At 43.5% G+C, this 22,862-nt stretch overlaps 1 protein-coding gene across 7 annotated transcripts in view; it reads right to left on the reverse strand.

The window, feature by feature from the left end:
- The window catches only part of LOC308699786 (ubiquitin carboxyl-terminal hydrolase 9X-like), a 67,259-nt gene that overhangs the window by 21,561 nt on the left and 22,836 nt on the right, over positions 1-22,862 (reverse strand). For 2 of the 7 annotated variants that reach the window (XM_081380804.1, XM_081380802.1), the window contains exons 13-35: positions 19,868-20,074; positions 19,439-19,575; positions 18,651-18,784; positions 18,401-18,488; positions 16,788-17,130; positions 16,107-16,202; positions 15,816-16,027; positions 10,671-10,911; positions 10,057-10,206; positions 9,249-9,369; positions 9,047-9,177; positions 7,744-8,022; positions 7,187-7,312; positions 6,964-7,101; positions 6,308-6,474; positions 5,760-5,868; positions 5,530-5,676; positions 5,303-5,449; positions 4,825-5,032; positions 4,181-4,401; positions 3,082-3,272; positions 1,891-2,064; positions 907-1,048 (exon numbers count right to left, since the gene is read on the reverse strand). In XM_081380804.1, coding sequence (XP_081236930.1) covers positions 907-1,048; positions 1,891-2,064; positions 3,082-3,272; positions 4,181-4,401; positions 4,825-5,032; positions 5,303-5,449; positions 5,530-5,676; positions 5,760-5,868; positions 6,308-6,474; positions 6,964-7,101; positions 7,187-7,312; positions 7,744-8,022; positions 9,047-9,177; positions 9,249-9,369; positions 10,057-10,206; positions 10,671-10,911; positions 15,816-16,027; positions 16,107-16,202; positions 16,788-17,130; positions 18,401-18,488; positions 18,651-18,784; positions 19,439-19,575; positions 19,868-20,074 — 3,909 coding nt within the window. Of the gene's footprint in view, positions 1-906; positions 1,049-1,890; positions 2,065-3,081; positions 3,273-4,180; positions 4,402-4,824; positions 5,033-5,302; positions 5,450-5,529; positions 5,677-5,759; positions 5,869-6,307; positions 6,475-6,963; positions 7,102-7,186; positions 7,313-7,743; positions 8,023-9,046; positions 9,178-9,248; positions 9,370-10,056; positions 10,207-10,670; positions 10,912-15,815; positions 16,028-16,106; positions 16,203-16,787; positions 17,131-18,400; positions 18,489-18,650; positions 18,788-19,438; positions 19,576-19,867; positions 20,075-22,862 lie in introns of all 7 variants that reach the window. The other 5 variants (XM_081380807.1, XM_081380805.1, XM_081380803.1 and 2 more) reach the window with 3 other exon arrangements.

Below are 22,862 nucleotides of genomic sequence, written 5' to 3' on the forward strand. Positions count from 1 at the left end.
GACAGAGAGGAACGTCTGGATGCGCATGAATGATTACAGTCCTATGTATGTTGTATGTTCAGTTCCAATACAGTATATAGGCCTACTGCAATATTGTGTACAGTTGTGCACAGCTCGACCCAAAGGGAGTTTATGTTCATTGTAAATAATGGTGTATTTTTTCTTTTGCACAATGCTGTGAACAAATTAGAATTGCATATGCAGTAAAAATGTGAAACATACATATTCAGTGTCTTGTACTCAGTTACCTCATAAATACAGTAATGTGTAACTTTTTTTTCAAATGGCTGTGCAAATAGTATTTAGTGCTGTATTGAGCATTTTCAGGTAGTGTCACCAAGATCTGACTTTCATCATTGGAAAACATTTATAGAGTAAACTGTCATAATGAAAACATGACTAAGCCATTTGACTATCTTGTTCATAAACGATGGTGTCAGGACTTTTCATCTTGATGACACTGACACATTCATTGACATAAATACTTGCTTTTGAGGAATGGGCTATCCATTTTGAGCAAGTGACACGCTTTTGCAGGTTATCAACTAGGTTTTGCAGTTTGTACTAATTGTTTTGAGAACTGCATTAACTGTTGTGCAAATGTAAATAGTGTTATGAGAAATGCACCAAAACGACTGAGAAAAACTGTAAATTAACATGATAAAAAACCTTTTCAGGCATAAAGTCACTAAATAAGTCCTTAAGTGAAATAACTTCATAAAGAGCATTCTGCTTGTATTAAACGCAGGGCAGTGGATGAACTGTGTCTAACAGAGAGGGGAATCTCACACACATGCAGAGAGTCGCGCTTCACCTTTCAGCAAACAAGCACGGGAGAAACCCACAGGAAACCGTCACGAATTTGCACTTTACACAAGTTTGAGGGATTCAGGGAAGACATCCTACCTTCTTGTTGCACTTCTCACAGTGGTAGGCGTTGGCTCCCTCCAGGAGATCCCCTTTGACGTACTGCTCCAGAGAGTCCAGGAGGTTCTGGTGGTTCCGGATGTCCACGTTCAGCGTTGTGAAGGATTCCTCACACTCGTACCTGTGAACACACCAGGGTTACTTTCATACTTCCCTTTACCTCGCTACAGATTTAACGTAATCAAACTGAATCCAGTTCGCAATCTATTGACATTTTCATCAACGAATTAAAACTAGACGCAAATGTTAGGTAGAGATTTGGGAAGAGACCCGGTCAGAACGGATGTGTGTGTGTGTGGTACATGCGCACATATGAAGTGTAGCGCGCTGATCTACCCGGCGGGACACGAGTCTCGAAAGAGGCTAAACATGTAACCGTCTGGGAGAAAGAGAAGAGCAGACGTATGGAGAGATCTGAGGAAGAGTGACGGCGTGAAAGAGAGCTTTATTCGTGCGGTTTTCTGTGCGCACACACACACTCGAAGCAAGCGGCCGTACACACAGACAGCACAACATTACGTCTAAATGTCCGTAGTGGAGCGTGTTCACGCTAACACCGCCGGCTATGTCTACAGAACGGCAACAGTGGATCCGCGCATTCGGTCTTAAAGTGACAGTGCGTAATAAACCTAATGCCATAGGTGCCCTTAATATTAATCATATTAACAGATTAATAGATGTTTTCTCCAAGAGTATATGGGTTTGGAAATTTTTGAGAAATTCTAAATGAATGCATTACAATTGAACTAAACCCATTATATTTTATATAATGACAGTAGACTGTCGATTAGAACTAAAACAATTCAGATGACTAAAATATGACTAAAACTAAATGGCATTTTAGTCAAAAGACTATGACTGTATCAAAATTTGTTGTCAAAATTAACACTGGAACACACACACACACACACACACACACACACACAGAAAATCCCTCAGAATGATTGACAGTCCTTCTCTCACCTGTGAGGACAGCCCTGACAGATCTTCTGGTCTGCAAACGAGCCCCCCAGGATCCTGCTGAGCATGCTGGGATGCCCGAGGGCCTTCAGCGCCTCATCCAGACTGTCCACCAGCGAGTTGAAGAACTCGAGAGCGTCGTGCTGTTCTCTCAGATTGACTGGTTCCCCCCATAACCTGCAGGAACCAATCAAACGCAGTCGTCTTCACCTGAGCCGCTGAACAACACCGATAACGACGGTCCACACACACATTTACCCATCAGCCACTGGTCTAACAAACGCCTCAAACTCAAGCCAGTGATTGATCAGAAGAACTCCTGAACATGTCACAGTGTTTCCCTCACAGCTGTGTCTGGATATTCATCCGGGAAATGAGAAAGTACTAACTTTAACTTTATATAACACGCTAAATCAGGTTCTGCTGTGGCCGATGTTCACACACACCATCAGAATAAAGTTATTCTTTTTACATGAGTTTACATGAACGAACGCTAAATAAAGTGATGGGGTTGATGTGCGCATTTATGTGTCACAAGCTGCGCAAACAAGCATCTGTCCTGTGTTAGCCAGCATGCGGACCATCCCCGACCAGCGCTGCTTCTCTTCTTTCTAAAAGCAGGTTTAATATTGATCTGCAGTTTAGTGCCGTGCTGCTTATATCCATCTTTATTATCTTTCAAATTCAAAAAAATTTTAATAAAGGAAAATAAACTAATAAAACAAAATGGTACAAATAAAGTGCAGCTCAAGCAAAGCATGCAACGACTGTAACTTTAACCACTGAAAGGAGACTGTGAAAAGATTGCTTATTCAAACTGTTTTTTTTTCATGAATATATGATGGACCTTTAGAATAAAGCTGCATCCTTTACTTGGATATTTATATGAGCAATATTAACCAAAATGGCTCTATATCTATATCAAACGGACTACAGAGTTCATTTCGTGTGAAAAGACTGTTTTATCGATAGAATAAAACACTAATTTGACATATCTTGTCTTTCAATAATTCAAGCACCTTTTCATAGATATTTTCCAGGACTTACATTTCAGAAAGTCATATTCAAGCACTAACCCTGCACACGTCATTACGCCAGACTCTGCATGTGGATCATCAGGGTCTGTGTAAATGCAGCTAATGCTATTATAAAGTGTAGAACGCGATGCGCTCCAGACTCGTGAGGCGTGCGTACCTGAACTGCTTCCAGAAGCCTCGGGGGACGTAGTACTGCAGCCGGGACGCCGCCAGGTGCCCGAAGATCACCTGCAGATGCCGGAGCACTCCGATGTTGTACTCCTTACGGTCCTCCGCCTTATTGAGAGAGGGCTTGTCATCACACTGCTGATGATAACTGAACACATCATCCCTGGGGTCCACATTACTCTGCAGCACAACATCCAGACCGGCTTCATCTCTGCACTGGCGCTCGCTCACACTGCCACTCCTAATCCGGCCGTCTCTCAATCCGATTGGAATCTGATCTAAAGTTATCGATGTTATTGACTAACTGTGTATCGCAACCTTCAAATCTGATTTGTGTGTTCATGCACACGTTCACGTTCCTTCGCTTTCCAGAATATCTGCATTGGTTTCTATGGCAATCCCATTTAAATTGGATTTCAAACCAAGCCAAAGTTAGTTTTGATTGATTCACTTCCGTTGCAAAGATCATTAGTTATTAATTTAGGGGCCGCTAACACACACCGTTCTCACAGGAAACCCTTAACGCGCAAACTCAGTCACGAGTCGCACGGGTTTGTCTGTGGCAATAGCCAACAATACACTTTATGGGTCAAAATTATCGATTTTTCTTTTATGCCAAAAATCTTTAGGATATTAAGATCATGTTCCATGACGATATTTAGTAAATTTCCAAAAGTAAATATATAAAACATTTATTTTTGTGAGTGGATGCAGCACAATCACGGACATGAATGGAGAACTTTAAAGGAGATTCTCTCAATGTTTAGATTGTTTTGCACCCTCAGATTCCAGATTTACAGTAGTTGTAACTCGGCCAAATATTGTCGTATCCTAATAAACCACACACCAATGGAAAGCGTATTTATTCAGCTTTTAGACTGTGTCTAAATTTAAATTCCATGTGACTGGTTGTGTGGTCCAGGGTCACATATGACTGTAGCTTGAAACGGATTTGTACAGATCGGATATCATGTGATTTTTAATCGTTCACACTATCTCTGATCGGACTCCAATCGGATTTGGACTGACAGTCTGAACGAGGCCTGAGGGTTTCCGGTGCGGTCGAGTGACACGTGTGCAGTTTGTACCTCGTTGTCCTGCTTCTCGTCCCCGGACGTGTCGTCGTCGATGTCGCTGCCGGTGCCCTCGATGGCCAGGAGCCCGTTCCGGATGTGCGGGATCATGTAGAGCTGCTGGATCACCGAGTTCATGTAGCATGTGGCTCCCGCGTTCTTCAGACCCACGAAGCCTTTGTTCGGCCTCGGCCCCACCGGAGGAAGATACTCCCACTCCGTCAGAGCCTCGCAACCTGAGACGACACACACACACGCGTTACACACACGAGCCTCGCATCCTGAGACGACACACACACGCGTTACACACACGAGCCTCGTTCCGGAGACAGCAGCAGAACGCATCGCTAGAGAAGACATGCTTCAGTTCACAGAGGCTTTCCATCTTTTCGAATGCAGAATCCCTGACAACATTCAACAGACAGATGAAAACTCAGCTCTTGCGTGAGCACATAACCTCATAAAAACTAAATATATACATTTCCTTTTCCTTTAACCCTCTTTTGTCTGGCTTATGCTACTCTAAACAATGCCTGAAGTTTGTATTTTGATCACTTCTTGTGTTGTTTTTACTCGCTTGCTTTAGTCCTCATTTGTAAGTCGCTTTGGACAGAGGCGTCTGCTAAATGACTTAGTGTAAATGTAGTAAGTGCACGTGCCTAGATAGTACATGTCCGTGAGCGTGTCGACGATCTGCTTGAGGTTTCGCACGCAGCCGACAGCGAGCGCCACGAGCAGCTCGAAGCCGGCGCTGATGGAGGCCGGACTGGTGCACACTGGGATAGCTTGCTCCGCCGGGAACTCGCCGCTCTTCACGTACTGCAGGTACACGTTAGACGCCGGGAAGATGAAGTCATCGATCAGCTCCTGTGAGGGACACACACCAGAGATGAAGCCAGGGACAAATTTATCATCCTCCTTTTTACAACAAATCTGTATAAAAATAATCAAGTTATAGTCGAGTCAGCTTTATTTACACAGCGCTTTACAACACTGACTGTTTCAAAGCAGTTTAGTTCATATATATATATAGAGAAAACCGTGATGTCATCGTCCAGCTCAGTTCAGTTCTCATATAATGGTGTCAGTGCAGGAGAGCAACAATGTTGTAGAATATTAGATGAATAGGACATTCACCTTTATTAGATTAGCACCATCTTTCTCACAGCCGATGTAGAACTTCTTCTCGGGCGTCTGAAAGGCCAGCAGTTCTTTAGTGATGCCCAGATGCCCCTCGAGAATGGTCTCCTCCACACCCGTCTCGCTCGTCTTCTTCACCTCGTCCTGAACGCACATGAAGACCCAAGAGTTAAACCATCGCTCGCGTGCTCCGGCTCGAGGAGCTGTTGTGAACGTGAACTCACCCGTATCCTCTTGAGCCAGTCGATCTCGTTGTTGAGCAGCACCTCGGCGTTCGGCAGGTTTATGTTGCTGTTGTACGCGTAGTTGAGCAAGTGGCGTAAGAGCGTGAAGTAATCGCCAGCGTGCTTCGCTCTTTCTTTAGCCGTACTCTGAAACAGCAGCAAGCAATTAATAACGGCATCTAAACATGTTGCATCATGGGTCAACCCTTCTGCGTGACGGCTGTACTCACTCCCAGGACAGTGAAGAGGAGGGTGATGAAGAACAGCAGCGGTCGGTGGCCCATACAACACCTGGTGGCCATGAGGAAGAACTGCTCCTGTGCCATCTGACGCACCGCTCTGAGGAAAACACAACGCTTCTTTAGCAGCTCAGTCTTCACACGACGCAGTTTCTGGTCTCATGTTAAATGTCACGCTAATCAGCCTTAACCCTCTGGTGCTCTTAGACTGAACATTTTTACATTCGTCTTCATCGGAATGGTACGAAACTTGGTAAAGGTTCTGGCACTTGCTGTGTGAAAAATAAATAGATAAATAAATAATTCGAACAGGTTAAATGGTCCTGAAACACTTGAGCTCCTCACGGTCAAACATGAGCGCATTGGAATTTCCTCTAGTGGAAGCGTTTGGAACTGCAGCCGAACCACATCTCACATCAGGCTCATATTTGGAACACAACTTGTTTAGATTTATGGCTTTGAAATACAGCGTACATACAGTATAATTTAGTACCATAAAATCCCCTAAAAATACAAAATATTAAATAAAAAACACGCACCTGCTCTGGCAGTGGAGCAGCAGGTCGATGATGAAGGTCTGCCACGCCTTCTCTTTGCTGAGCGTGTCGAGGGCCGTCGGGAGCAGAGCGAAACACAAGGTCATGACCTCCAGCGCCTCACAGCAAACCTGCTCGTCTTCAGCGTCAGGCTCGTTCCCCGCATTCGTCTAAAGAACAACACATGTACGTTTAAAAGTGCAGTGTGTAATATTCAGGAGGATCTGTTGACAGAAAAGCAATATCATAAACGTAACTGTGTTTTCAGTGGTGTATAAAGACCTTACTTAACGAACCGTGTGTTTATTCGCTTAGAATGAGGCGTTTCTCTCTACACATCGACATGTTTCTACGGTGGCCCTGAGCGGACAAACGAGCTTCGTCACTATGTTGTTCTTCATGTAAAGAAGCGAGCTTAAGTCAGCGAATAAAACACTGACACAATGATGAACAAGTAACAATAATATTCAAAATAACATCGTTTTACTGAATGATTAAGTAAACCTAATTTCTAAATTTATCTTTGTAAAGAATCCTCATTGCTGACTGGCTACTCTCTGCTGTCTCAGACGATGACATCACTTCCTGCCGGCCATGGCGCTAAACATCACACACTGCACCTTTAACTGTGGACAATGGTATTGAGCCGTAAATCGTGCCTTTTCGTAGATCTGGCTAATCTCTTCGTTCGAGCTGAAGACCAGATGCACCATCCCACATCCCGAAGCCCAGACGATCTTCTGCACGGCACGGATCACACAGATATCCGGGATGTACTTCGAGGCCTGGAAGAAGTTCTGTACGATGTGGGAAAACAACAAAGATCAGTGTGACACGCGTTTACAAGATCTCATCCTCATTTACAGCGGTGAAGATCAGGACCTCGTCAGAGATCTGCTGGGCCAATCGGATGGCCACGTTGCGCAGCATGCACTCGGAGCCGGGATTGGGAATGTTCTGGAGCGCGTTCTGCAGAACCAGAGCCTGATCGTGAGTCGCCTGGTTTATCTGGAAGACAGACAGGAAGTCACATCAGCATTAGAGGAAATACGTCAGCCGGTGAGGCCGTGTTCATTTAGTTCATTCATAGTTATTTTCATCAATGACATTTTTTCACAGAAGAAAATGAGACGACAACTAAATAAAAAACAGTTTTGAATGACAAAAACTATGACGAAAATCTATTGACGTAGGATCCTGATAGGATTCATTATATTTAATTTATACAAATAAATCTGCTTGAAAGAATAAAAAATGATGTATGCTGTGAAGCTGTGTGGGGGTAAGTTGTGTCGAGGTAAGTCAGTGGGTGAGGTTGTGTGGGGGTAAGTTGTGTCGAGGTAAGTTGTGTGGATGAGGTTGTGTGGGGGTAAGTTGTGTCGAGGTAAGTTGTGTGGATGAGGTTGTGTGGGGGTAAGTTGTGTCGAGGTAAGTCGCACCGGAGAGGCAGGGTTGGTGCCCTCCACCACAGGCTGGCACGCCTCTGCCACTGCCTTCACGTGCCCGAACCCGATGGCGGTGAGCATGAGTTTGCTGATCTTGAGGGCGTTCAGGTAAGAGCCGCGCCTCGTCTCCATGTCCGCACTGGGAAGGAAGTTGTTCCTCGTGAGCATTCCCAGTACGAGAGGAAGACCACCACTCTTCAGGAAGTTGTACTGGAAGTCACAGGCGTCGTCTCCCAGCGTGCCACTGGCGGGCATCAGCAGCGCATACACCACCTGAGAGACAGAGAGCGAGAGAGCGAGAGAGAGAGAGAGAGAGAGAGAGAGAGAGAGAGAGAGAGAGAGAGAGAGAGAGAGAGAGAGAGAGAGAGAGTCACATGGTCACATGGTGTTTCCTTATAAGATACATTGTTATAGTTTTTATGTGTCAAACACAACTATCCAAAAAAGCTTTTTTTTTTTTCAAATGATTTTTGGCCACATGACACAGATCTGATATTCCATTTGCCGTATTTCTGTTTTGCATAAAACTGAAGAATATTCGGTACATCCTTTGCTGTCTTTACCTCTAATCTGCCAGCAACACATGCTGGAGTTGCTTATTAATCAATTTCCATCTTATTTATCCATGGCACATGCATTTTGTTTCTTTATATGCAGTCCAATGTTATCCAATGAATTGTTTGCATTATTTTGGTATTTTATTTTCATTTTTTGTTTTTTGGTAACACTTTACAATGAGGTCTAATTGGTTAATGCATTAACTAACATGAACTAACAGAGAGCAATAGCCATTGTTAATGTTAGTTAAAATACTGTATGTGTTCATGTTAGTTCACAGTGCATTAACTAATGTTAACAGATACAACTTTGGATCTTAAAAATGTCTTATAAAATGTTGAGCTTAACATTAACTAAGATTAATAAATGCTGTAGAAGTATTGTTCATTCATTTTTGGTTCATCATGCTAACTAATGCTAACAAAACGACACCTTATTATAAAGTGTTACCATTTTTTAATAAAGAACGTTGGCCATAGGAGTGTAAAATTACTTTGAAAAGTTAAAGAATCTTACACTGGTTTAAACTAGGCGACTGTATTGTATATGTTTGATTAATGTTGAAGTTTTAATGGTGAGGCTTTTGTTTGTGTATACAGGCTATCAAAGTATATCAAAATTTTCATTTAGATTTATCGGTCAATATATCGGTTATCGGCTTTCAAATGTAAAGAATTATCGGTATCAGCCAAAATGTTCATATCGGTGCATCCCTAAGCGTGACAAACTATGAAGATACCTCAGTGAGGTAGAGCACTTGTGAAGCGGAAGGGCCGAAGAAGCGCGAGTCCAGAGTGGGGCTCAGACTGTTCTCTCCCAGCTTAGCGTGATCCAAACACGTCGCCCGGAGGTTCTCCACTGTAGTGGTATCTGTGAACACAAGACACAGGTTTCAGCAGCGCTTCCAGCGTCACACGGCACGGCTCGGGCTCGGCTGGTACCTGGAGGCATGAGCTTCATGAGCACTCGAGCTCCGTCGCGCAGTAACGGCATGTTTAAGGTGCAGCCCAGATCCGCGATCTGCCACAGGAAGGAGATGTAGCGCAGATGCAGAGACATGATCTGAGGAGAGGAGAAACACACGTGTCAACAGGACTGAGGACCGATTATTCTGCGCTTCGGATGAGAAATGCAGAAAACCCCGCCTCTCTGAGAGCTGCTCTGCTGTGATTGGCCAGAAAGCAAACGCTCATTATCATATCTGAATCTCAGCTCTTGATCTCAGTGATGTGAACAGTAACGACGGCGTGGGTTTTACCGTATCAGTCTCAGAAAACAGCGTCTTCTCCACACGAACAACCCTAACCAAACTCTCCCAGTCTCAGAGACACTACAGTGTTTGAGGGCGGGGCTAAGAGACGCTGCTCAGCCAATCAACACCACAGGCTGGCATTATGCTAATGAGTCACAAACCTACGCAGGATTAGCAGAGACTGAATTACTGACGACTCGTTTCAGCTCAGAATCACTTTGTTTTAGGAAACAAAAACTTAATTTATCTGCACTTTACAGACCTTTTACATTCTCAAATAGATTTATTACATTTATTAAAAGCTTAATAGGAGCCCTTCAAAGATTTATAGGTTTTATGTGAGGTAACCTAAATGTAAAAACAGGAAATGTGCACTTATAATAAAATATCCATCATTATAAAGATGAACTAATCTCTAATGTCGGACAAAAACAGATGTATCTGGCGCAGATATTCAGACCTGAGGTGGTCACATGATGCACAAACACGGGTCTCACCACTCCTGGTAAGCAGCCCTCCACCTCGGGGTTCGGCCCGTCGCTGTAGTGGTTGGCGTGGGTCCCGGGCGAGCCGGTGGACGAGTCGGACGAGCTGTCGGGGCTCGAGGGCATGTTGGCGCTGACCTGTGTGAGCTTCGCCGTGATGAGCTACAGAGAGAGTCAGACGAGTGTTACAGCAGAACACGCACAAGCTTCCCCTCAAACATCAAAGCAGAAACACGTGTAGCCCATGATTTACTCTCCCTCAACTCATCCTAGGTGTTTATGACACTCTTCTTTCAGACGAATATAATCAGAGTTATATTAAAAAATGACCTGGCTCTTCCAAGCTTTATAATGGCAGTGAATGGCTTTTTCTGTTTTGAAGTCCATAACTGAAGTCCATTATGATGGACAGATGCACTTTTATGGACTTCAAAACACAAACGGCCATTCACTGCCATTATAAAGCTTGGAAGAGCCAGGACATTTTTTAATATTACTCTGATTGTGTTCGTCTGAAAGAAGAATGTCATAAACACCTAGGATGAGTTGAGGGCGAGTAAATCATGGGCTAATTTTCATTTTTGGGGGAACTATCCCTTTAAATGACAGAAGTGTGTAACGCTCACAGTTTTATCTTTGAGGTTCAGCTGTCCAATCAGCCGGCGGTCGTCAGCAGGGTCCACGATCTCTCCTCCAATGAACAGCTCCACTTTGGTGTGTGTGCTGTTGGCTTTGATGCGGGAGAGAACGCAGCGGCGCACGGAGCCGATGGTGTCGTTGGTGTGAGACCAGATGTCCAGGTCGTCCACCTGACGCCCCTGATTGGGAAACCGCACCACCAGGCTGATGTGTTTCCCACGGAAGGCCCTGGAACACAGGACAAAATAAAAGAGTATGTCAAACCTCTTCATCCTCGTTTGGCTACACGTGTTCATTCGGCAGAGCCTTTCATGAACTGATAATTCACTTTATTTTCTTAAAGGTCCCATGACATGCTACTTTTTGTAGGCTTTAATATAGGCCTTAGTGGTCCCTAGTACTGTATCTGAAATCTCTTTTCAAAAATTCAGTCTCGGTGCAGAATCATAGCCACTATAAGCCAGTCCCAGAATGAGCTTCCTTCAGACAGGCCGTTTCGGTGTCTGTAGCTTTAAATACTAATGAGGAGGAGAAAGGCGGCGCAAGGTGGAGGGTGGGTGTGGCCTTGACCATCTTGCGCAACGGTGCCGGTCCGTGCATGTTTACGTTGGATATAGCAATGGCACGAGGACACGCAGTAGTTCAAGCATTTCAGTTTGACCCAGAATCTGATCCGGATGGAGAAGCAACGGATGAAGAAGTTGCAACTCAGCGGTTCCAGCAGGACATTTCCGAATGGTTAGTTTAAAATATTATGTCTGGATACGGTACTTTATTCGGATGGTTTAGTTATTATCATGTAGCTAACGCTAACCTACTGTTGCCTTTTCACGAGAGATCTGTAACATCTGTAATTTATCTTATTACAATTACATCATCAAGCTCTGCGATCTTGAAATGCGGATATCGCGCGCGCCATATAACGTTAACCAACAGGAAAACGCTATCCAAATAACAAAGTGTACAACACTCGCGTTACAGTGTATGTATTCACACACATAAACTGCATAGCTGCATAGCTAATGTGACAGCCACATTCTACGTGTAACGGTCTAGGCAACCATAAACAGTAAAGCAACACACTTATATATCATTAGTTGACTTACTGTTCCGAGGTGTGTAGCTGAGCCAAAGAGAGTGATCCAGACTTTAGTTTCAGACGTTCAGCAAGCCCAGCTCTGTATTAACCCTTCGGTGTTCATTTGTAACGTTACATCCAATTATTGAGCAATTGTTATGCTTCGCTCGCTCAAAAGCCATGATATCTCTCGTGGAGAAACTAAAATCGCGCGTGCGCGTTCCTACTTCCTAGCTCATTTTCTCATGGGCGGAAAATATTCTCTGGGCGGGCAAAGCAGAGACAGGGGAGGTAACATTCCTCCTTATAACGTCACAAGGAGGAGATTCAAGATCAGCGCGATTGAGCGTCCATTTTCTCAAAGGCAGAGAAAGATAGCAAAAGCTCGATTTACACCGATTGAAATTTCTAGAAACTTGGGGACCATATACAGGCTAGGGGAACTCATATTAATGTTAAAAAACCTCAGAAAGTGAAAATTTCATGTCATGGGACCTTTAAAGCATGTTGAATCCGCATGTTTCCTTTTTTTAAAAAAGTTTTGACCTTGTAATGTTTAATCAGACTGTCGTAACTGGATCTTCTGGTGACGTATTCAGTATTCTCCAATCGTTTAGTGCGATTAAGCTCCGCCCCTACAAGCTCATGCTCATCTGCATACACTTCTGACTGCCACGCCCACATCTCAACATCCAATCAACAACTGATGCACACAACCAAGTCCCGCCCAACATTTTTTCTTTTTCTATAATCACTTACACTACAGAACAAAAGATCTGATGCTACGTCTGTTTCATCGCGACCTTCCCTCGGGTCATTTTGAACCGAAACTCTTTTTTGAAAAAAAATGTTTTATCGAGTGTTCATCAGAGGGGTCCAAGACCCCAGGATTTTTGTCGCACTTGAATCACGAATACACAAATGAATGGATTCGAGGAGTTTTGTGATTGAAATTTAGAAGAGTAACAAATCCTTCTAGTGGTGCAACGGATCATCATTGATCCGTGATCCGTTCGGATCAATATCTTCGGTTCGGCACACACGTGATCCGCGGATTAATTTATGAAAAAAAAAAAAAGTTGTGCGCATGTTCAGTCCACACACAGCGTGGTCATGGCGAGCGGAGGAACGGAGGAGCTTGAACGCCCCGCGTCATCTAAATCCCCTGTATGGGAGCATTTTGGCTTCCCTGGAACACGCGTCTATTTCGCTTCAAACGCTCGCTTTATCATTATACGCGCGCGGCGCGTCCTATTCGCTTTGGACGCGCGAAAGGATTCAAACTGTTCAAGCATCGAACTAACGTTAGACGCGAATTTGACTCTCTATTCGCGTATGGTGTGAACCATAGACTGTAAAAAAATATGAACGCAGCAAAATGAACAGGCTGCGATGTATGCTGGAATGTGTGTGTGTGTGTGTGTGTGTGTGTGTCAGAGAGAGAGAGAGAGAGAGAGGCACGGGCGCGATCGAACAATCACACACACGCACACATGCTGTTTAAAAGCAAAAATTATCTCATCTTTTGGACATTATATTGCATTGGTTTTAATTTCTTGTCCTCAAACAGAGTAATCTGTTTATTTTGAAGTTACACGTTCTACATTGATTAAAAAAGAAAATCAAATGTGTTTTTAATGGTAGTATCATTTTATACAGAAATAAATGATTTATAATTCAGATGAGAATAACGTTAAAGTTCATTAAAATTTTAAGGAAACAAATATATTGATCTGAAATATAGCAAATTAATTTTAAATTCATTCAGGTAACCTACAATTACCAAACATATCTCAAGGTCTTTTGAATAAAGGGTGACAGTCTTTCATTATCAACTGTTGTTGTGGACTATATACTGGAGAAGTAGCCTATTTGCTCTCCATTTGAGTGAGATGTTTTTATGTGGCTAATTGAGCAAAGTGCTTCTATATATTTTATTATTAGTAGTATTAGTTAAAGAATAAAATAAAAATATCGGATTGATATCGGTATCGGCAAATAGCCGATATGCTGCGGCATCGGTATCGTATAGGAAGTGAAAAAGTGGTATCGGGACATCCGTGGAAACACATCAAGCATGGCCACGCATTTGAAGCGACATCACCCCAGTGTTTCGCTGACAGGAGTGAAAACGAAGGCTGCTCAATGTTGCACAATCAGACCGGGCTAAAGCCATCACAAACGCTATCAGTGTGTTTATAGTCACGCTTCATGGAATGAACCCGTCGCACACCCACTGTTGATTTTATATATTTTAATTTAATATTTTAAAAATGTTAATAAACAAAAAGACAAAACTTGTTTATTTGTCTTGTCTTGTCTTTTTTTTTTTTTTTTTTTTGCTGATCCGAAAAATTATCCGATCCGTGACTCTGATCCGAGAAACGATCCGAACCGTGAGTTTTTTGATCCGTTGCACCCCTAAATCCTTCCCTCACAGGTCAGTTTGACCCCCTTAGGAATGAATGGAATGCTTCAGTACACACAGACAAAACCTAAAAATGCTAAAACTTCACCCAAAAATTATTTTATAAAGTCTACATGTGTATCTGAACGCACACTGAAGAGTAACTGGCTTTAGGACCCAGAGGAACAGCTCATTTGCTCCATATAGAGATATAAGGCCATCTAGAGTCATGAAATATGTTACATATTTTTTTTACACAAGAGGTCGGCAAAGACACACAATGTAAGATATTTTGAGCTGAATAAGAAGGGTTATGCATAAAATTGTGAGTTATTTTGAAAGAATGTGAGGAACATGTTTAAATTACCATTTATTTCTTTTTTTATTGATCAAATCTATTAATTTAAAGGTAAATAAAATATATTAAAGGGTTAGTTCACCCAAAAATGAAAATTCTGTCAGTAATTACTCACCCTCATGTTGTTCCAACCGCGTAAGACCTTCGTTCATCTTCGGAACACAAATTAAGATATTTTTGATGAAATCTGAGCCATGTCTCACTCCTCCATAGGCTTCTATGTGACCGAAACTTGCTGGCCCAGAAAAGTTATTAAAGAGATCGTTAATATAGTCCAAGTGACTCCAGTAGCTCAATCTTAAGTTTATCAAGCGACGAGAATACTTTTTGTGCGCAAAAACAAACAAAAATAACGACTTTATTCCACTATTCATTTCCTTCTCTCTGGGCCTCGTAGTGTTTTTGCGCTGCGCGTCTGTGTTGCACGTCATCACGCATCACACACATGACCGGCGTCGGCCAATAGTGAGCCTACGTGGTGACGTGTAACACAGACGCGCTGCGCAAAAAGACTACGCAAACCAACTAGAGGCCCAGAGAGAAGGAAATGAATAGTGGAATAAAGTCGTTATTTTTGTTTGTTTTTGCGCACAAAAAGTATTCTCGTCGCTTGATATACTTAAGATTGAGCCACTGGAGTTACTTGGACTATATTAACAATCTCTTTAATGACTTTTCTGGGCCAGCAAGTTTCGGTCACATAGAAGCCTATGGAGGATTGAGACATAGCTCTGATTTCATCAAAAATATCTTAATTTGTGTTCCGAAGATGAACGAAGGTCTTACGCGGTTGGAACAACATGAGGGTGAGTAATTACTGACAGAATTTTCATTTTTGGGTGAACTAACCCTTTAAAAAATCTCCAAAAAAATTGCATAAAAAAAAAACATCAAAATGAAATAAAATAAGGTTTCTGGAAAAAAAAAAAAGTATAATTTTGACCCGCGAGGGAAAAATGTGTTACAAAGTGCGAGGGAAGGATGAAAGAAGTTGCACCCATCTTTTCTTCCATATAGTGCCGTATATATCCGAGTAAAACGCTTCTGGAACAAGAACAGATGTGGGCGTGGCTTAATTTTGTCCATGGGGAATTGATTGGATGGTTGTGGTTTGCTATTGGTGGAGTGACAGGTTGCCCCGCCCTCATCATCAGAGAAGAGAAGCGATTCGCTGATAGAGGGAGGGGAAGTTATGGGATTGTTGTGCCATGGGAATTGACCCCATGACCTTGAACTACAGGAAGGGCTCATATATGTGTGTGTGTGTGTGTGTGTGTGTGTGTCAGCACCTGGACATGGGCAGGATGGTCCTCTCCTCATGGTAGTCGCTGTCACACTCGTTGATGTACTCTTTGAGCACCGTGAGGACCCGCACCATGCGTATGGCCTCCTGTCTGGCACAGTTGATGCTGTCCTTGTCTCCGTCCAGAACACACAGCGTGTCGTACGAGGCCTTGAGCCGGTCGAAGCACGACTGGATGAAGTCCTCATGGATCTCCACCTGTGAACACACACCGCAGCGGGTCACGTAGAGCTCAGGTGAGCTGATGGGTGACGGCCGGCGAGGAAGGAAGGGTCACCTGATTCACTTGTAGTTTTGGTCCGAGGTTGGTGTATATCTCTTTCAGCAGGTCTATGGCCCGAGTGGCGATGTCATCACTGCCTTGAATCACAACCTGTGGAAAGAAAACAGCAGAGAATCTGATGAAATCAATGAATGTCAAAGGTGTGCGTCAGCGTTTTCACAGATTTTGAAGTTTTAACACTGTTTTGAAGTTTACGCGGAGATGCTAACGTTTTTAAAAATTCAACTCTTGGAACCCATTTAAAGGTTTGTGTTTGTGAGCACCAGGCTCTGCTGTTGTGTGGATGAGCAGCCGGAGCGCATTAAGGGTTTCTGTTACAACTTTATCGACTTCCAAAGTCATACGGCCATTCACTGCCATTATAAAGCTTGGAAGAGCTGAGACGTTTTTTAATATAACTCTGACTGTGTTCGTCTGAAAGAAGAATGTCATAAACACCTAGGATGACTTCAGGGTGAGTAAATCATGGGCTAATTTTCATTTATGGGTGAACAATCCCTTTAAAATCGCGATAATATCATATCGTGGCTTTATATATTCCCAGCCCTATGTAATGTAAAGGTAGTGCAGTGACAGACGCATGAGTCTCGATGGGCTGAATGCTAGTGTAGTGCAGTGACGTCACACTCGTGGGTTTAATGCTAGTGTGTTGCAGTGACTGGTTCAGGTCGTTACCCTCCACAGGTAGTCGAGCCCGATCAGCTCGAGGTCGTCCATCATGTAGGCCCTGCGTTTGGCCACCAGCTTCCCCTCTCTGCAGTTCACGGCTTTGAAGAAGCGCTCGAAGCACTTCATGCCGTTCTCCGTCAGCAGCGTGGGGTCCAGCTGCAGAACGTTGTTCTCGAAGAAGTCCTTGTTGATGTCGGGGTCCAGATCCGGCTCGTCCCCCATGAGTTTGGAGTACCACTTAAAGCAGGCCTCGCGGTCGCACAGGAACACGGCGTTCTCCGCCAGACACTTCCAGATCTGCTTGGCCTGAGGAGCACAGAGCCACAGCTGCCCGTCCTTCAGCAGAAACCTGGACACACATGAGAACCGCTCGTTGTGTGAGGAGAACAAACACACTCCTGGCGATTCTGCAGTCCAACATCTTCCTGTGAGTGTGTGTGTGTGTGTGTGTGTATGTATGAGATCGTGTTGTCAAAAGTACCGACTTCGGTACCACGTTGGAACTGAAATTTCAAAAATGTGCCGCTTTGAGCGCTGCTGACCGGGATCATAAACGCCTCTGATTGGCCTGAAGGGGGGGGTTGGAATCCACTGCTGCTTCAATGTATATGTAATGAGTGATTATAATCAAGGTATTAATCAATATTTTTCCTTCTAAATATCAAATGAGTTGAATGACTTCTCTGAAGATTTTAGTTTGTTATAGAAGTTACAAGTGTGATCACTGAAATGTTCTTTTCGTGTATTCTTTAATGTCAGTATTTGATATGTGAATACATCTTGCTTATTTAGTCCGGTTTACAGAAATGAAATATGGACATGTTTTGTGTTTGAGAAAGGTCTTCAACGTGTTAAAACACATAGGGGTCATACAGGGGTCATTGAAGTCTATAGTTTAAGGGACCATTTCTCAGTTAAAGCCTATATTTTCCATTAAGACTAAAGTGTCCTATCCTGAGAGAAAGAACTTGTTATCTTGATGTTTTGAGACGAGACTCCTGTTTATAGTTAGAGCCTGGCCAAATCCAACCTTGGAAAGCTGTGTGTCGGTGTGTGTGTGTGTTAGTCTTCTTGGTTACAGGTTGAGGAACCACTGGTATTGTTGGAGATTGACTGAGTTGTTGTTAGGGACATACTGGCACCCAGCAACCCAGATCTGAGAACTGGAAGGTCACGACGTGTCTAACTTCAGCGTCCGAGTGTCAGCCGCATAATCTATGGAGATATGCTTCAGTCTATCTGAATATGTGTGGGAAATTACTATGTTTATCAATTTCTTAGCCAATCAGAATCATCCAACCTGTAAGCAATGACGTAGCTTAGACTTTGGAAATGGTATAAACTGCTGTGATCTGTGTAACTGTAAGCGGGGCGGCCTACGAACTCCTGTGTGAGTCTGAAGCTGAACTTCTGCAAACTATCTTCAGTAAAACTTTTCTTCAATTTTTTATAATTCTGACTCCGGGTCTTCTTTCAAACAGCGGGTCCTTGGGTCCTAAACTGTTAACCCCTAACAGGCCGTTGTGCTCACGCGCTCATCGTATACATCTGTGATTGGCTACAATACGTCTGTGATTGGGTACTTTTGACAACTCTAGTGTGAGACGAGCATCACTGACCGCAGGAAATTGAGTCTCTCTTGCACCTCTTGTACGTGGCTGTACCGGCTGCCCACTCGAACCGTCTGAGGATCGAATCCTGGATACTCTGGAGACAAAACATTACAATAGGAATGTTTACATCAAGTCAAGTCAGCTTTATTTATAAAGAGCTTTTAACAACACAGATTGTTTCAAAGCAGTTTAACAGAGATAAACGTAGCATGTCAAATTCAGAATCTGAGCTGTGATGCGGACAGATGACACTGACCTTTGGAGAACTGCCTCATGTTCTCCATGTACGCCGACAGGTTCTCGGCCACCAGCGTGACGAGCGCGTGATTGTGCTGAAGCTGGTTGATCAGATCGTGACGGTAGAAGACATGTGGACTCCTCTGCGTCTGACTGCTCCAGAGACAAACGACAATCACACACACACACACACACAAACAGGGTTCGTACATACTGTAAAATGAAATTCCAGGCCTTTCAAGGACTTTTCAAGCACTACTTTTTTGGTTTTCAAGGACTACAATCAGAGATCTCACTTATCAAACAATACATTATCTTTCAAATTCTAAAAAAGGTAAATAGATAAACAAAAACAAAACAATAAAACAAAATGGTAAAAATAAAGTGCAGCACAAGCAATGACTGTGTAACTTTAACCACTGAAAGGATACTATGACAAAGATATCGCTTTCCTTATTCAAACTGATTTTTTTTTCATGAAATTATGATTGCCTTGAAGAATAAAAGCTGTATATCATATACTTGGATATTTCTAAGCAATATTACACTCTTAGCCAGGCGAAGTCGCAGCGTTCATTTTGTGTGAAAAGATTGATTTATCGATAAAATTAAACACTAATTTCACATATATTGTCTTTCAATAATTCAAGCACTTTTCAAGTACCTTTTCATTAATATGGCTGTTTTCCAGAGCTTAAATTTCAAAAAGAAAAATTCAAGCTTTTCAAGCACTGTGTACAAACCCTGCACACACACAGCTGGGACACACGGAGTGTGTGTGATTCGGACACCTGCTCAATAACTCACCTGAGGTTCTGAGGAGCTTCTCCAAACAAGCTGCAGATTTCCCTGATCTGCTTCAGCGCTGGAATCACCCACTTATCGTTCGTGCGAAGCTCCTCGATGAAGCGGTCGATCCACTGCATCTTCTGCGTGTCACGGTCCTGCAAGGCAAGTTCATTTATACAGCACATTTCATACACTACGGCAATTCAAAGTGCTTAACACAGAAAGGAATTAAATTAATCACAAAATAAAAGCAAGGAAAATTAAGAGTTATTAAAAAGGAATTAAAAGATTAAGAATATGATACATAAACTTCTCATCTGGCAAAACACCAGTGTATCATATTCTTCACAGCTCCCAGTTTTACTCTGAGATTTTACTCAGCAGAAAGAAACCTAACGGTGAGAGAGAGCGGTGCATGCTGGGATTGATGTTGCGCTGAACTCTGACCTGAGAGCAGCTGTAGTCCAGGATCTTGATGTGTGCACTCAGGGCCTGGTCCATGATGTCCACCGGCACGTCGTCACTGTGAGCCAGGTTCCACAGCAGGTTGAGCACTTTATGAGCCATCACTCCATCCTTATCATCCTCCGCCAGCCGGCGAATCAGCTCCAGGAGCTTCTCACGCTGCTTCTTACTCGCGTTCGTCCAGCTCGCCTGCGGGACACGAGCACAGAGACGAGAGGCAGCCGGTTACCCAGCGTCAGGGGGAACTCATTACAACTGACTAGTGAAGTAACTCATAACTTTTAAAATTTACAACTAAATATGTAATGTACACTACTGTACTCTACCTCTACTGTACTCTACCGTACTCTACTGTACACTACCTCTACTGTACACTACTGTACTCTACTGTACACTACCTCCACTGTACTCTACCTCTACTGTACTCCACTGTACTCTACCTCTACTGTACACTGCTGTACTCTACCTCTACTGTACTCTACCTCTACTGTACTCTACCTCTACTGTACACTACCTCTACTGTACACTACTGTACTCTACTGTACACTACCTCTACTGTACTCTACCTCTACTGTACTCTACCGTACACTACCTCCACTGTACTCTACCTCTACTGTACTCCACTGTACTCTACCTCTACTGTACACTACTGTACTCTACCTCTACTGTACTCTACCTCTACTGTACTCTACCTCTACTGTACTCTACCTCTACTGCACTCTACCTCTACTGTACTCTACCTCTACTGTACACTACTGTACTCTACCTCTACTGTACACTACCTCTACTGTACTCTACATCTACTGTACTCTACCTCTACCGTACTCTACTGTACTCTACTGTACCCTACTGTACACTACCTCTACTGTACTCTACCTCTACCGTACTCTACCTCTACCGTACACTACCTCTACTGTACTCTACCTCTACTGTACTCTACTGTACCCTACTGTACCCTACTGTACACTACCTCTACTGTACTCTACCTCTTATGTACACTACCTCTACTGTACTCTACCTCTATTGTACACTACCTCTACTGTACTCTGCTGTACACTACCTCTACTGTACTCTACCTCTACTGTACTCTACCTCTACTGTACTCTACCTCTACTGTACTCTACTGTACCCTACTGTGCACTACCTCTACTGTACTCTACCTCTACTGTGCTCTACCGTACACTACCTCTACTGTACTCTACCTCTACTGTGCTCTACCGTACACTACCTCCACTGCACACTACCTCTACTGTGCTCTACCGTACACTACCTCTACTGTACTCTACCTCTACTGTGCTCTACCGTACACTACCTCTACTGTACTCTACCTCTACTGTGCTCTACCGTACACTACCTCCACTGCACACTACCTCTACTGTGCTCTACCGTACACTACCTCTACTGTACTCTACCTCTACTGTGCTCTACCGTACACTACCTCCACTGCACACTACCACTACTGTACTCTACTGTACTCTACTGTACTCTACTCTACCCTACTCTACCCTACTGTACTCTACTGCACCGTATTCTACCGTACTCTACTGTACTCTACCGTACTCTACCGTACACTACCTCTATTGTACACTACCGTACTCTACCTCTACTGTACACTACCTCTACTGTACACTACCGTACTCTACCTCTACTGTACTCTACCGCACTCTACCTCTACTGTACACTACCGTACTCTACCTCTACTGTACTCTACCGTACTCTACCTCCACTGTACTCTACCGTACTCTACCTCCACTGTACTCTACCGTACTCTACCTCCACTGTACTCTACCGTACACCACCTCCACTGTACTCTACTGTACTCTACCCTACTGTACTCTACCCTACTGTACTCTACCTCTACTGTACTCTACCTCTACTGTACTCTACCTCTACTGTACTCTACTGTACACTACCTCCACTGTACTCTACCTCTACTGTACTCTACCTCTACTGTACTCTACTGTACCCTGCTGTACTCTACCCTACTGTACTCTACCTCTACTGTACTCTACCGTACTCTACCTCTACTGTACTCTACCGTACACTACCTCTACTGTACTCTACTGTACCCTACTGTACTCTACCCTACTGTACTCTACCTCTACTGTACTCTACCTCCACTGTACTCTACCGTACACTACCTCTACTGTACTCTACCTCTACGGTACTCTACTGTACACTACCTCTACTGTACTCTACCTCTACTGTACTCTACCTCTACTGTACTCTACCTCTACTGTACTCTACCTCCACTGTACTCTACCGTACACTACCTCTACTGTACTCTACCTCTACTGTACTCTACCGTACTCTACTGTACACTACCTCTACTGTACACTACTGTACTCTACTGTACACTACCTCCACTGTACTCTACCTCTACTGTACTCCACTGTACTCTACCTCTACTGTACACTGCTGTACTCTACCTCTACTGTACTCTACCTCTACTGTACTCTACCTCTACTGTACACTACCTCTACTGTACACTACTGTACTCTACTGTACACTACCTCTACTGTACTCTACCTCTACTGTACTCTACCGTACACTACCTCCACTGTACTCTACCTCTACTGTACTCCACTGTACTCTACCTCTACTGTACACTACTGTACTCTACCTCTACTGTACTCTACCTCTACTGTACTCTACCTCTACTGTACTCTACCTCTACTGCACTCTACCTCTACTGTACTCTACCTCTACTGTACACTACTGTACTCTACCTCTACTGTACACTACCTCTACTGTACTCTACATCTACTGTACTCTACCTCTACCGTACTCTACTGTACTCTACTGTACCCTACTGTACACTACCTCTACTGTACTCTACCTCTACCGTACTCTACCTCTACCGTACACTACCTCTACTGTACTCTACCTCTACTGTACTCTACTGTACCCTACTGTACCCTACTGTACACTACCTCTACTGTACTCTACCTCTTATGTACACTACCTCTACTGTACT

The sequence above is a fragment of the Scardinius erythrophthalmus genome (genome assembly GCF_964197995.2).
Source record: "Scardinius erythrophthalmus genome assembly, chromosome: 12".
Classification (NCBI taxonomy): domain Eukaryota; kingdom Metazoa; phylum Chordata; class Actinopteri; order Cypriniformes; family Leuciscidae; genus Scardinius; species Scardinius erythrophthalmus.